The sequence below is a fragment of the Cololabis saira genome, chromosome 11 (genome assembly GCF_033807715.1).
Source record: "Cololabis saira isolate AMF1-May2022 chromosome 11, fColSai1.1, whole genome shotgun sequence".
Taxonomy (NCBI): Eukaryota; Metazoa; Chordata; class Actinopteri; order Beloniformes; family Belonidae; genus Cololabis; species Cololabis saira.
Genome location: NC_084597.1, coordinates 22,157,242 through 22,171,949, shown reverse-complemented (window position 1 = coordinate 22,171,949; position 14,708 = coordinate 22,157,242). Strand labels below are relative to the sequence as shown.

The 14,708-nt window shown below is 41.5% G+C and overlaps 1 protein-coding gene across 3 annotated transcripts; it reads left to right on the top strand.

Annotated features, from left to right (window-relative positions):
- Positions 1-505: 505 nt before the first annotated feature.
- polm (polymerase (DNA directed), mu) lies at positions 506-13,549 on the top strand. 3 transcript variants are annotated; one of them, XM_061734005.1, is made up of 11 exons: positions 506-886; positions 1,982-2,174; positions 2,638-2,736; positions 2,817-2,987; positions 3,064-3,135; positions 4,646-4,766; positions 6,201-6,333; positions 6,464-6,566; positions 7,839-8,144; positions 8,239-8,322; positions 13,107-13,549. In XM_061734005.1, the coding sequence occupies exons 1-11, from the start codon at positions 708-710 to the stop codon at positions 13,221-13,223; spliced, it is 1,578 nt and encodes a 525-aa protein (XP_061589989.1). In that variant the 5' UTR covers positions 506-707; the 3' UTR covers positions 13,224-13,549. The 3 variants fall into 3 exon arrangements, with proteins under 3 accessions (XP_061589989.1, XP_061589990.1, XP_061589991.1); XM_061734006.1 differs by lacking the exon at positions 13,107-13,549 and adding an exon at positions 9,687-12,474; XM_061734007.1 differs by lacking the exon at positions 13,107-13,549 and adding an exon at positions 9,672-9,743.
- Positions 13,550-14,708: the final 1,159 nt, after the last annotated feature.

The window sequence follows — 14,708 nt, the reverse complement described above, 5'->3', positions numbered from 1 at the left end:
ATGCACAAAAACTTTAATTATCTGAATTCATAAAATTATACATTTTCAATAAGAACCTCAAATTTCTAGTTCTATGAAATTGTGTATTTGTAAATACATGAATATATACAACTAAAACGTTACAAATCAACAATAACAATAAAAAAACATCTATGCTCTGTTGTAATGGCACATTTGCAACAAAAAACGATATATTTCTAAATTGGATAATATCTCTCTCTCTCTCTCTCTCTCTCTCGCTCTCTCTCTCTCTCTCTCTCTTTCTCCATCCATCGCTGTGTCATTTTATATACATTGGATTTTTGTTTCTCTTAATTTTTTTATTTATATTAAATAGATTCCTTTTGATTTTTTTACTGATAGTTATTCCCATTCAAATTATTTATTATATCGCCCCCTCAAAAGTATTCATTGACACATGGGTTTTATTTATTTTTCAGAGGGGACTCTTCTTCACGGCGCTCCGTTTCCAGTCGGAACTATTTTGGTGCAGCGCCTGCTGCAGCACAGCTGTTTCTGTCGTGGGTTTTCTACAGAAATGTGACCCGGTTTCAACGAACCGACTTTTCAGGAAATACAGTTGGTTCCCCAACACTGCTCTGTGTTTTACGTCAACAGATTTTTAAATACGAGCCAGAATTCAAGAGTCGGAGCTTCGCATCGGCCAGAAGTTATTTTTCTATCAAATTACCGTTTTTTATGTAACTATGATTCCGTTGAAGCGAAGAAAACTGGGCTCCTCGGATACCGGGAACACTGGGAATGACCGAACAAAGTTCCCTCAGGTGGTTTTATTCCTGGTGGAGAGAAAAATGGGAGCGAGTCGGAGGAGTTTCCTCTCTCAGCTCGGACGAAGGAAAGGATTCCAGGTGGAGGATCTGTTCAGGTGAGAGATGGACAGAGGTGTCAAAAGTATTCACATTCATTACTCAGGTAGAAGTATAGATACTAGAGTTTAAAAATACTCCTCTAGAAGTTGAAGTATCAACTCAAGTTTTTTACTCAAGTAAAAGTATAAAAGTACTGGTTTCAAAACTAAGTGTAAAAGTAATGTAAGGGGGAAAAAAGCCATTAAGGACAAAAGCCATTGAAAATGAATGCATCTTGGTATAATGCAAATATATTAAAGAACCATATATGTGTATTATTGAGCATTAACATGTGTTTCAGAGAGCAGGAGATATGATGACTAGTTGCCTATAAGTATTGTAATGGTGCAAAAAGTCAAACTTCAGAGGCATGTTATCATTTATCCTAACCTTTATTGGAATGTACATCCAAGTTTAGTTGCAGGAATCTGAGGATGTTAGAACAAAACTGGACAAGAACATCTGAAACAACCACAACCAAATTCACTCTATCCGGATGGAGCAATTTAACTGGATAGTTAAAGGCCGAAATGAAATAGAGTAACGAGGCTGTTTTTAAAATGTAAGGAATAAAAAGTACAGATAATTGTGTGAAAATGTAAGGAGTAAAACTAAAAAGTCGTCTGAAAAATAATTACTCCAGTGAAGTATAGATAACCAACATTTCTACTTAAGTAAGGTAACAAAGTATTTGTACATTGTTACTTGACACCTCTGGAGATTGGATCTGTTCAGGTGAGAGAGGGATCTGTTAAACATTTAAAAGTCTGAAATGAATCTTTCACACAGTGTATTATTTGGTGGACAAGTCTGAAATTAAAAATGCAGTTAAGTCAAAGCCGAATAAGCTTTGTGTATCTTTGTAAGCCCTTCTCTGGTGTGAGTTCAGGATTCGATGAGGCATCCGGAGACATTTCTGTTGTTTCAAGTTATTTTGGCAAGAAAACTGTGCTTCTATTGTCTGACAGAGACATGTCTCCACTTTGAGGGGATTTAGGGAAGGTTACAGAGCAGTACTTTACTTTGCTTCCTGCCTCACGTGGACACATTTCATACTGTTGTACTTCAGATCTGCTCGTTCTGCTGGTTTGTTGACTGTTGCTTCTCCACAGTGAAAAAGTCACACATGTTGTTTCTGAAAACAACTCTGCTGAAGAGGTCCGGACCTGTCTGGACCTTCAGGGACCTGCGGTGAGATCTGCGGGGGGACGTCTGTCAACGCCTCACCTGCTGGATGTCAGCTGGTACACGGAGAGCATGCGTGCAGGCCAACCGGTGGACATACTGGACACACATGCTCTACAGGTGCCATCCTATTTTATTTTTTTTATTTTACCTTTATTTTACCAGGTTAGTCCCATTGAGATCTAGGATCTCTTTTTCAAGGGAGATCTGACCAAAAATGGTAGCTTTAAAAGTTACAGACAAAACAAAATAGCAACAACAACAGAAATAGAAGGACAATGCAAGATAGCTCACAAAACAGTGCCAGTAAATAAGTTACAATACTTAAAAACAGTGACAACCATCCGTCCATCCAGCAGCTTCTACTTTATCCAGGTTCATTATGCCGGTGTAGTGGTCTAAGGTTTTATTTCTTGACCACAGTCAAACGAGTTTAACAGACAACACATGTTACAGTAAAATACGGCAACTTACATGTGACTGCTGACATTAAACTTCTATTTGAAGTTAGGAATCTTTTTGGTCTCAAATGTCTTAGCTATGAACTCAAATAGAGTGTTTCGTTGACGGTTGTGTGTTTCAGGAGCAGCAGATGAAGCCGGCGGAGGTGGTCGTGTTCTCGGTGCCGAGCTACGCCTGTCAAAGGAGGACCACCGTGGTCGACCCTAACTCCGCCCTCACCGTACGACCCCTACGACCACCAGACGCACATCTGACCCTGTCTGAAAACCCCATGTCTCATAAATCTCCTCCGTGTCTCAGGAAGCTCTGTCGCTCCTGGCCGAGAACGCGGAGCTCAGCGACGACGACGGGCGCGGAGTGGCGTTCCGGCGGGCCGCCGCCGTCCTGAAGGCGCTGCCGGCGCCGGTGACCAGCGCAGCGCAGCTCCGAGGGCTGCCGTGTCTGGGAGAACACTCGCTCAGAGTCATCCGAGTCAGTGATGCTGAAAGCACCTTCGTTCATCACCTGCAGACAGACTCCGTCATCCTGTTCTGATGATGTCTTGTAGGACGTTTTGGAGACCGGAGCATCATCCGAGGTTCGGTCGACCAGAGAGTCCCGGCGGTTCAGAGCGCTGAAGGTGGGTCCGGTTGTTGGATTTAGTTATGGACATTTTGAAACCTCAACAGGTGCCAAAAACATATAAAGTGAGGGACCAACGAGGAGGAAAAGCCCAGATCACACTAATTCTACATCTAATCCTACATCTATCTGACTTTGTGAGTGGATCCCCGACCTGGAGACACTTGAACCCTCCACTTGGGGCAGGACCTGCCCCCCTGACCCGGAGAGGGCGCTCAACCCTTATTTCTGAATGAACAAAGATCTAGTTACTGAAGAACTGATTACTAAATAGAACAAAAGTCAGCTCTTGCTGTGAATGAGTCCATTAAAACGAGGCCAGGACAACAGGTACATGACTCAACTTTCAAATTAAACTCCAGATGATGATACATTTTCTTTCTAGGAGACACAAAATTTACACAAACAAACATAAAAGAATATTTAACAGTGCACAAAAAACAGAATAACAGGAGCGCTGCTGGTGTCTCTACAACCATCGGTGCTCTTGCAATGGGTGCAACAGTGAACTCAAAAGAAAAAATGCAGGCACTCTGGTGGATTGAAAAAAGTTAAAAAAAAAACCTTTATTTTATCATGGGTAACATCTAAAAAACACCAACGCGTGTTCCTCAGGATGTATATGATATATCATATCATCAACCCGACACGCGTTGGTGTTTTTTAGATGTATCCCATGATAAAATAAAGTATTTTTTTTTACTTTTTTCAATACACCAGAGTGTCTGCATTTTTTCTTTTGATAAAAATATTATTTATTTAATGCAGTCAAGCACAGGTCAGCGTCTCTTGTTTAAATCCAGGATTCTAATTAAAATCATCTGACTGTTGGTGTGAAGAAACAAATATGAAACCTAAAAGATCTTCACTGATGAACTGATCATCAGCAGAACTGCAAACTATAAAAAAGCAGATGTTTGCTGGTTCAAGCGTTCAGGGGTATGTTAACAGAACAATGAAGGAAAGGCATCAGCCGCTGTCTTAGAGAAGCAGTTGTCTCTTCCCCTCTGTCTAGAAAGGTTTAAAAGCTTTTCTAAAACTATTGAGTTCAACATACAGTGAAACTTATCATTTACAAGCATAACACATTAAAATAAGACTATTAATACCAGAAGGGAAATAAATAATTTGAGACCGTTTTGATCTTAAGCTGATGGTGCCATGGCAACCAACGTTTCCACACAGGGATGATGGTCTGGACCTGGACACCTTGAGTGGACCATGAGCTCCATGTTACTAACTTTCAGAGATTTACCTGAGCACTGCTGCTTGGGAACTCTTTGGTTTGTTTTCATTTAAACAACAAAGTTCTCATAAAAGTTTGTATTTGTGTTTGGGTTCTCTCAGGTAAATAGTTGTACTCAGTTTCGAACTGTCACGTGGGAGTTTTGGTCCATCATTAATGTTGAGGTACTTATCGTAATTTACATGAACTCAGGCGGTTAAATGAACCTTAAACATTTTGAAATGTTGAGTAAAGGAGAAGAGTTTTTACTTCTGTGTTTCAGGTGTTGACGGGTGTTTTTGGAGTTGGAGCAAAAACAGCTGACAGATGGATCAGAGGCGGGATACACGACCTTCAGCAGTTACGGGATTCAGGACAAATGCTCAATCGAGCTCAACAAGCTGGTATGTTCCCATTTATTCCTTAAAAACAGCCTATAGACTATTTATTTTGGTTCAAAGGACATTTACATTAGAGAGTTGGTTGCTCTCCAACCAGAAGGTTGCTGGATCGATCTCCAGCCCCGACAGGTGCAGGAGTGTCCTTGAACAGGACACAGGTACATTGGAATTGTTCTGTGTTCTCCTGAAGTCAAGCTAGCCAGAAACATAAACGCAGTAGCAAAAATGCAATGACAAAAATGTGCATACAACTTTGATGTTGTGTATTTAAACTCTCAGTCATGACTCTCCAGACGGCTTCAGCGAGTAGAAAAGTCTTATTTCAGCTGTTTCCTTTATCGCCACTGTTTGATGCAACAACTACAACTTTGATGTAACACAAGGTGCTTGTGACGCGACGTGTTAGATAAGTCATCAGGAAAGTAATGGTGGACCTTCAGGAGTCTGGTTTATCCTTGGGTACAGTTTCTAGATGTCTGACGGTCCCGCGTTTGTCAGTTCACACAATAATACAGACATATAAACAACATCAGAACCCACAGTCATCAAATCCCTCGGGAAGGAGATGGAAACCATGAAAGACCTTGTAAAAGTGCTGATGAAACCAGGAGGAGAGCCATTATTCTGCTGAGAGGCCGCGCAGTGAGGTGACCCGCTGCCCCTGAACTAGGGCTGGGCGATATGGACCAAAAGTCATATCTCGATATTTTCTAGCTGAATGGCGATACTCGATATATATCGATATTTTTTCTGTGACATAATTGGGGTTTCCCCCAAAGCATTATAGCATAGCATCTCTGTTAGCTTCATTTTTTTCTGAGGCAAACCCTTAAAAAAACAGTCAGTTTTAATACAAAGCCTCGTGCCAAATGTCACACAGGTACCTTTATTAACAGAGGTCTGCACAATATCAAAATGTATAAAACAAATGAAATAAAAATAAACTGCCTGCATATATAGAATAAAAATGCTTCTTGAACAAAATAAAACAAATATCCCTTTCCTGCATAAAATTTAAATTAAAATACACTGTGCAATTAATACAATGTAGACAGTAACAGGCAGACTTTTCCACTGAGGTTGACAGTTGTGCAAATAACAAAACATTTGTGCAAATCTCAAATAAAACATTCAAGTCAATTTGTCACAAAATAAGCTATATCAAAATCATTAAAAAAAAAAAAAATAAATAAAAAATAATAATAATATATATTTTTTTTTTAAATCGATATAAACGATATTGTCTCGTACCATATCGCGTTTGAAAATATATCGATATATATTAAAATCTCGATATATCGCCCAGCCCTACCCTGAACCGCCTTTGTTTGTGTCCTGAGGTTATGTTTGATGGAAACAAAACGCTTACTTTCCTTCTTCTCTTGTCAAATATGTTGTAGTTGTGGCAGGTAAAGCAAAGATTTAATCATCACGCAGGTCTGGAACATTACGACGACATCAACCAGCTGGTCACGAAGGCAGAGGCCGACGCCATCAGGGCAGTCGTGGAGGAAGCCGTGACCTCCGTGTTACCAGGAGCTCAGACGGTTTTGACCGGAGGATTCAGGAGGTACGGCAGCAGACGCGCTCTCACGCGTGTGCTAGTGAGGCCGTTACAACCGACGCGTTGGAGTTTTATTCAGGAGAAGGAACCTCACACTTTAGAGCAGCGGTTGAATAAAACATGATTCTTTTCGCAGAGGGAAGATGACGGGCCACGATGTGGACTTCCTGATAACTCATCCAGAGGAGGGCAGAGAGGTGGGGCTGATGCCCAAATTGGTCTCCTGGCTGGAATCGCGGGTACGTTTAAATAAGGTGGAGCGTTTTAGTGTGTGTTGATGAGCGGCTTATGTTTTTGTAGTAATTACAATTTTAAGATCAATTACCTTTATTGATATAACTCCTTCTTAAAATAATATATCAATTATAACTCCAAGAGTCCTCGCTGTGGGACTAGATGCAGAAGTGATGACTAGGAAAAGAGAGCTGATAATGGCTCTTCTAGAGCGGCGGTGGATGACATTGTCATCAGCACATCTGAATAGGGGTGGGTATTGGGAAGGACCTCACGATACGATACGCATCACGATACTTGAGCCACGATACGATACACATTGCGATATCCCGATTATGCGATATCCCGATTATTATATTCTACATAGTTCACCGAAAAATTTAAAAATGCATTACACATCTTAAAATCCAAGTTGTATATATGTACATCAGATGATAGTGATGGATCTTAAAATCCGAGTTGCACGTTCATCAGATTATAGTGACAATTCATGGGACAAACTGAGTCAAAACAATGTTTTATTATAACTATACAAGCTAAAGTTACAACATATTTGCATATGTTTTTCATATTATTTACATTATATGAAATTAACATTAAATTTAGTATGAGGTTGCTTTAATTATGTGGCCAATGATAATAAACACAAGAAAGATGGTACTAAAACCAAGGACAGGCACAGTGATCAGTCAGTATAGATATAAATCCATAAATAAATAAACCTCTGTCCATTATTTTTCATTTTTTAAGGACAGGCAATTGTGTTATATAAAAAAAAATTATAAAATGAAATAAAACGTGAAATAAAACCGGAGCTCAGTGCAGGGCCCTCCCAGGGTTGGTAGAGAGTGGCAATGCCCAGGACTGGCACTTAGGTAGGAGCACTGGGTGATAAAATGGGGAAAAAATCGGGGATAAAAAATATTAAAAAGAAAAAAAAAATAAAAAATATCGATATTCAAATTTGAATATCGATATTGAATCGGCTGGAAAAGTATCGCGATATATTGCCATATCGATATTTTTGCCCACCCCTACATCTGAATGTCTGCAGGAGGTTGAACATCAGAGGGAAGTTTTACACATTTAGTCAGAGTAGTTGTCCCAGGTGGTTACTTCTTGGGTGTACTTCAGATTCAGGGAAATATTAAAAGCTAAAGGAGTTGTAGTTTCCCTAAATCTGTGCTAGAGGACTTACCCACAGTACCACAGCAGCTGCACTGATGGAAACCACACCAGGTCCCTGATAAACAAGAACGTCCCTCTGTGTTGAACAGGGATTGCTGTTGTACCAGAAAACCACAGGGAACTCCTACCTGGAGTCTAAAGATGGTCCTGGTCGGCCGTCCTCCAACATGGACCGCTTTGAGAGATGTTTTGCCATCTTTAAACTGGCCAAGACTGGAGAACCAGGAGCTGGAGGTCCACAGGAGGGAGAACCTGAAGAAAAAAACTTGTCAAATGAGAAACGTGAGCGGACAAAACCTGCCACTCGCAGACTGTGGAGAGCTTTGAGAGTGGACCTGGTCGTCTCTCCAGTCAGCCAGTTTGCTTTTGCGCTGCTGGGCTGGACCGGATCCAAGGTGACGATAGACCTCTGTCCTCTTTTTTTAAATGTTAAACATCTTCCTTCCACATTTCTAAGGTTTCTTTCTACTGATTTGATGTTCTCTGCAGCTGTTTGAGAGGGAGCTGCGGCGGTGGGCGGGGTATGAAAGAGGCATGTCCCTGAGCAGCCATGCTCTGTATGACAACACACAGGTAACAAACGTCATGCACCAAGGTCACCTCCACTTTCAACCCCCTGGGTGTGTTTTTATGTAAAAGCTTTACAAGAATCATTCGACTGTTGTGGGTTTCAGTATCAGCGAGTACGGAAACAAAAATCAGGCAGGCGATCTTCAGTCAGAGAGACCTGGAGGCTCTGGAGTGGAACTGTCTGGTTTTCTTGTTTTCCTCCGATCATCACACGCTCTGATCTTGGTGTAAATTTGCTGGAGTGTCCGGTCCGGGGTGGACCAACGGTGTCTTGAATGTTTTCCACTCATGAATAAATGTTTCTGACTGAAGAAATTCATGAGCCACAACAGTAGCTTTTCTAAGGCCCCGTTTACACGGAGCAAAAACGGAGGCGTTTTCATGCGTTTTGGCCGTTCGTTTACACGAAAACGGAGCTCAAAGCCCCCAAAAACGATCATTTCTGAAAACTCCGGCCAAAGTGGAGATTTTCAAAAACTCCATTTTCACGTTTGCTTGTAAACGGAGGAAAACGGAGGAAAACGGAGATTTAGGCTCAGAACGTCACATTATGCAACAGAAACGTCAACAGCATCATTTGTGCGACCTGTGTTTACAATTTGTTTGGCCACCGTCAATATTTTCTTGTATTTTACCTGTTTTATATTCTAAAGTCACACTTAAAAGTAACTCCACTTTGTCACTCCAAACGAAAGACTCTCGTTCCATCTTGGAAGTAACTGGCAGTCAAGGCTGATTTATGGTTCAGCGTTACACCAACGCAGAGCCTACGGCGTAGGGTACGCGGCGATGTGCACCGTACGCAGGCTACGCCGTCGATTTAACGCAGAACCATATTATTCAGGCTTCACACGTGTCATTTGTTGACGTTTTTTTCCAGGATTCCGATTGGCTTGCATGACTTTACGCTTCTCGTTACACTGCCCCCTGCAGGTTTGGCTGCTCATAGCACCGTAACAGCGTTTTCATGCGGGTTCGTGTAAACAAGGATATTTTTGAAAACGTAGAGGGGAAAATATCAGTTTTTGTAAATACTACTACTTTTGTAAATTCTATGTGTAAACGTGGCCTAAGACTGTTGCTGATGTAGTTCCCCTTTGGCATTGTGTTTAAACAAGCCAGACCGCTCCAGACTAACAGAACATCTGCTTTTATAGTCTGCACATCTGATGGTGATCAGTTAATCAATGATGGTGATCTGATCATCAATGATGGGGATCACAGCTGTATCGCCTGTATGGTTTTTTTTCTCTCCTCCTTGGCTCCGGGATCATTGATACTGAGACCCACATTGATCAGATGAATATGATTAAAAGGTTGATTAACTTTTACAAGTCTGCTTCATGTTTAAGTTCCTCTGCTTATAGAAAACATATCTGAGAGCTGCATCAGAGGAGGAGATCTTTGCTCATCTTGGTCTGGAGTTCATCCCTCCATCAGAGAGGAACGCTTGAGAGGCCCCAGCAGGAGGTCCAACCAGAACTGTGCCAGGACTGTGATGCACAGGCAGCGGGCCAGAACCGGAACCAGGATCAGTCTGTACGGGTGAACTCCAGTAAAAACCTTTCTGAAAAGTTCAGAATCGGAAGACTGGACTCCAAGCCATCACTGCAACCTCCTCATCTGGTCTTCATCTGCAGAAGCCTGGAGGTCAGAACAGCTGGTTTCCCTCACCGTGGCCTCCAACACGTCTTTTTCCTCTCAGGAACAACGGCTGAAAAAACTGCACTGGCCAGAACACGTGATAACGGAGCTGCTGCATTCACACCTTCAGACCTTTGTGACATTTTTCTGCTGCAGAGTCTGGATGTAAACATCTCATCAGTCCACCAGACTAAACCCAGAAGTATAACTGAGAGACTGTAGGAGTATGTGGCTGCACATCCTCAACCTTGGAGGTAAAGAACAGCTGGCTTCCTCCTGAACAGATGCAGGTTTGAGGGCCTCTACACGAACACACTAGATGAAGAACTGCAACCTCGCTTCTGCATCTGCAAGTGATGCACTCGCTTTCATGTGCACACCTTGTGTTGTTCTTGAGAGACTGATATTTTCAAATAAAGGGTTACTGGATTAATTTATTGCAGCTCGACACCCTGAGATTCAACTTCCTCAGATATTTAGAGCCAAACAAACGGCAGGTTGTTGGCTGCAGAAATGCTCACCGCTGCCCTGAGGTCTGCATGTTGTCATTTACAAAGGTTAGCGCCACATCTTTTAATATTGTGTCTCAGTTGTAGGCAAAAACATGCTCAGATGAACACAAACGTGTAACTTTGCTCGTTATTGAACAAAAGTTACACCAAACCTCACGGCCAACGAAAAGATAAGTCATCTGGGTAATCCTATGTAGCCCTTTACTGATTCTACAGGATTTAGGAGATGCAGGCAGGTGCTTCAAATGGTCTTCATTGATGAACTGATCATCAATTTCAATACAACTTTATTTGTCACCAAGGGGCAACTAAAGAAACACAGGCGGTTATTTCCATTGATACAGGAATATAAATATTAATAGCCAAAAAGAGCAGTGTGTGCAGGTGTGCAGAGCTCCTATAAAAGCAGATGTTTTGTCAGTTTGGTGGTCTGAAGCATTCATGCGTATTTTAAAACAATGCCAATAAGGAAAGACATCAGCAATAGTCTTTATTGCTGCACATCTGACTGGGAAGTTATAAAACCATTTCCAAACAGTGAGAAAACATTTAAGATGGTTTTCAACCTTCCTGGGTAGAAGAAGCACATTTACCCCAAGATCAAACTGTGATGATCAGAAAAATACACAAAAACAGTTCCACCTTAAAGCCTACAGACCTCAGTGAGCACACTAGTGTTCAAGTCCAGGACAGTTAGAAGAAGACTGAACCAGGACGTTTGGTCTCAAAGGGTTTCATGAGAAAACCTCTAGAACAACATGGAAGCAGGACTGAGGTCCACAAACCTGAATCTGAAGAAACCAGCAGACCTCTGGAACAAGGTCCTCTGGATACATGAGACCAACGTGGACATGTTTGGTCTTCATGTCCAGAACCATGTTTGGAGGAAACCAGCAGAACCACCTCAGACCCACTGTCAAGCACGGTGGTGGAGGGGTGATGGTCTGGACCTGGACACCTATCAGTCCCTGGGTGGACCATGAAGTCTTCTGTAGAGCAGAGTCTTCTAGAGACACACGTGAGGACATCTGTCTGACAGATGAAGACTGGCTTAAACTGGGTCATGTGGCAGGAAATTACCCCAAACGCAGCAGCAGATCTACACCAAAAGGATGAAACATGAAAGAATCAAGGCTCTGGAATGACCTGGTCAAAGTCCAGACCTGAACCTGGTTGAGATGCTGTGGTGGAACTTCAGAGACCCGTGTAGACGTGAACGTCCACAAACCTCGATGACCTGAAGTGGCGATGGAAGAAGAACCAGGAAACACTCATGAAGGCCCTGAATCATGAGAGTACTTGACATCTCGTGTCATTCAGACTTTGATCCACATGACTGGACTGAACAATAAAATGTGATCAGTGAGAACGGGTTCAGTTCAAATGTAAAGTTCTACTAGTGACACCGTTCTTCTTTGTGGAGCCTTTAAAACCTTCATGTTACAGGAACTGAGCCGTTAAAGCGTCTTGCCACAAACACACCTGCATGACCGTGACCTGCATTCAGCAGTGTCCTCGTTGTCTTATCTGCACATCCCCACGGCAACAGCAACCCCACAGATCATGTAATACGAACCCCTACTGCAATCAGATCATTGTTATGGTTACATTAGATCATGTTTATCAAGGCTGTACCGTCCAATGGGTACAGCTGTTGTTTATGGTTTTTAAGGAAATAATATTAGACACTACAGCAGATCTATGGCGGGGGTTTTTGGAGCAAATGTTTTTGATTGTGTTACACAATAAATATATATATATTAGGGCTGGGCGATATGGACCAAAAGTCATATCTCGATATTTTCTAGCTGAATGGCGATACTCGATATATATCTCGATATTTTTTCTGTGCCTTAATTGGGGTTTCCCCCAAAGCATTATAGCATAGCATCTCTGTTAGCATCTCTGTTAGCTTAATTTTTTTCTGAGGCAAACCCTTAAAAAAACAGTCAGTTTTAATACAAAGCCTCGTGCCAAATGTCACACAGGTTCCTTTATTAACAGAGGTCTGCACAATATCAAAATGTATAAAACAAATGAAATAAAAATAAACTGCCTGCATATATAGAATAAAAATGCTTCTTGAATAAAATAAAACAAATATCCCTTTCCTGCATAACAATTCAATTAAAATACACTGTGCAATTAATACAATGTAGACAGTAAGAGGCAGACTTTTCCACTGAGGTTGACAGTTGTGCAAATAACAAAACATTTGTGCAAATCTCAAATAAAACATTCAAGTCAATTTGTCACAAAATAAGCTATATCAAAATCCTAAAAAAAAAATGTAAAAAATAAATGCCAAACATGTCCACACTGGTCTCCTGTGTCCAGAGGACATTGATCCAGAAGTCTCCTGGTTTGTTCAGGTGCAGGTTTGTGGACCTCAGTCCTGCTTCCAGGTTCTTGTTAGACAGAAGGGGTTTTTCTCCTGGAAACTGCTGATGTCCTTCCTTCCTGGCATTGTGTTAACACACATCTGAATGTCCCAGACCAGAAAAACTGACAAAACATCTGCTCACCTGCTGATGATCAGTTCATTAATAATGATGATCATTTCATCAGTGATGATGATCAGTTCATCAATAATAGTGATGAGTTCTGATGATTGGCCGCCCCTGACTGCAGCTTGTCTGGATAAAGACGGAGCTACTTGGTCTCTGTGTCGCCCATGGATCACCCATCATTCAAGAAAACCATGAAGAGCAGGTAGATACACGACACGCGGGTTCGAGCAGCAATTAAATTGTGTAAAAAGTAAAAACATATATAAATTAGCAAATAAACAAAGCGATAAAGCAACTAATTAGTAGTTATTATGCTATTTCAGGGTATTACTGTACCTGTGTGTGCATGTGTGTGTGTCTTATATTAGGAATTTAATCAGATACACAAACACATAATAAAAATAATAAATGTTTGAGACAACAGAGGAGACTATTTAAATAAATGAAACAAAGAAGACGTGAATAATCTGGCTCGGTGGATTTGATGCGTTTGTTTTTGCTTCAGTTTTGTTAAACTGCTGATTTGTTAAATGGACATCAAAGAACCTTGAAGTAATGAAACTAAGCAGGACTCGAATACTTTATGAGTTCATCGAACTTTGTTTACACGGAGTACGTTCACAGGAAATTGAACTGAAAGGACTTTTTATTAATAATAGTTCATCACATTTAAGGAACAATGAGACCTCAGCTGTTGTCTGCACATTAAGACCCGATTTGATCCATTTAATGTTGATTATTATCAGAAATGTAGATGTCCCCCGTGTCTCCGGGTTGATGAGGGGAGTCGCAGGGCCTGCTCCTCCACCGGGACCAGTCTTGCCGGCCCCATCAAAGCCCCGGGAGCCTTTGATGAGGTTGATAGGGATCAATGGGACAGGGGAAGAGGTCTTAACTGACTGTGTTACAGACGGGGCGGGCAACTGCTGGAGCCTGCCGGCAGTGGAGATCAATGATTATTAGGCGTCATCAGCACCTTGATCTGCATACAGGAATCCACTCGGCTTCAAAGAGCCACATCCTGAGTCGTCTGCTGCTGCTGCACCGTCCACACGGACAGGACCGATGTTAACGGATCCGTTAACCGGATCAACGTTAACGGATCCGTTAACCGGATCAATGTTAATGTATCCGTTAACCGGATCAACGTTAACGGATCCGTTAACCGGATCAACGTTAACGGATCCGTTAACCGGATCAACGTTAACGGATCCGTTAACCGGATCAACGTTAATGGATTTGTTAACTGGATCAATGTTTATGGATCTATTAACCAGATCAACTTTAACAGACCTGGTTACCAGATCAGCATTAACGGATCTGTTATTCTGATCAACATTAACGGATCCGTTAACCGGATCAACGTTTACAGATCCATAAACCGGATCATTTATGTTTCTGTTAACCGGATCAACCTTAACAGATCTGTTAACCGGTTCAGTGTTAACTGGATCAACGTTTACGGTGGATGGATCTGTTAACCGGATCAACGTTAAAATGTTAATTTTGATTATTTTAGTCTGAAAATGTGAAATAACATCAACTTCTTCCTTTAATTCTTGACCATCCTCATATTTCTCAAATTTAAGAAATAAAAGAAAATTTGAAGTGAAATTTAGCGACACATTTATATTTGTCTGGGTGCAGTTCACGTTTTTAAAGATAAATCCTGACAGTTTTCCACTGAAATCGTTGAAACCTTCAGTCTGAGAAGCTGGAATCA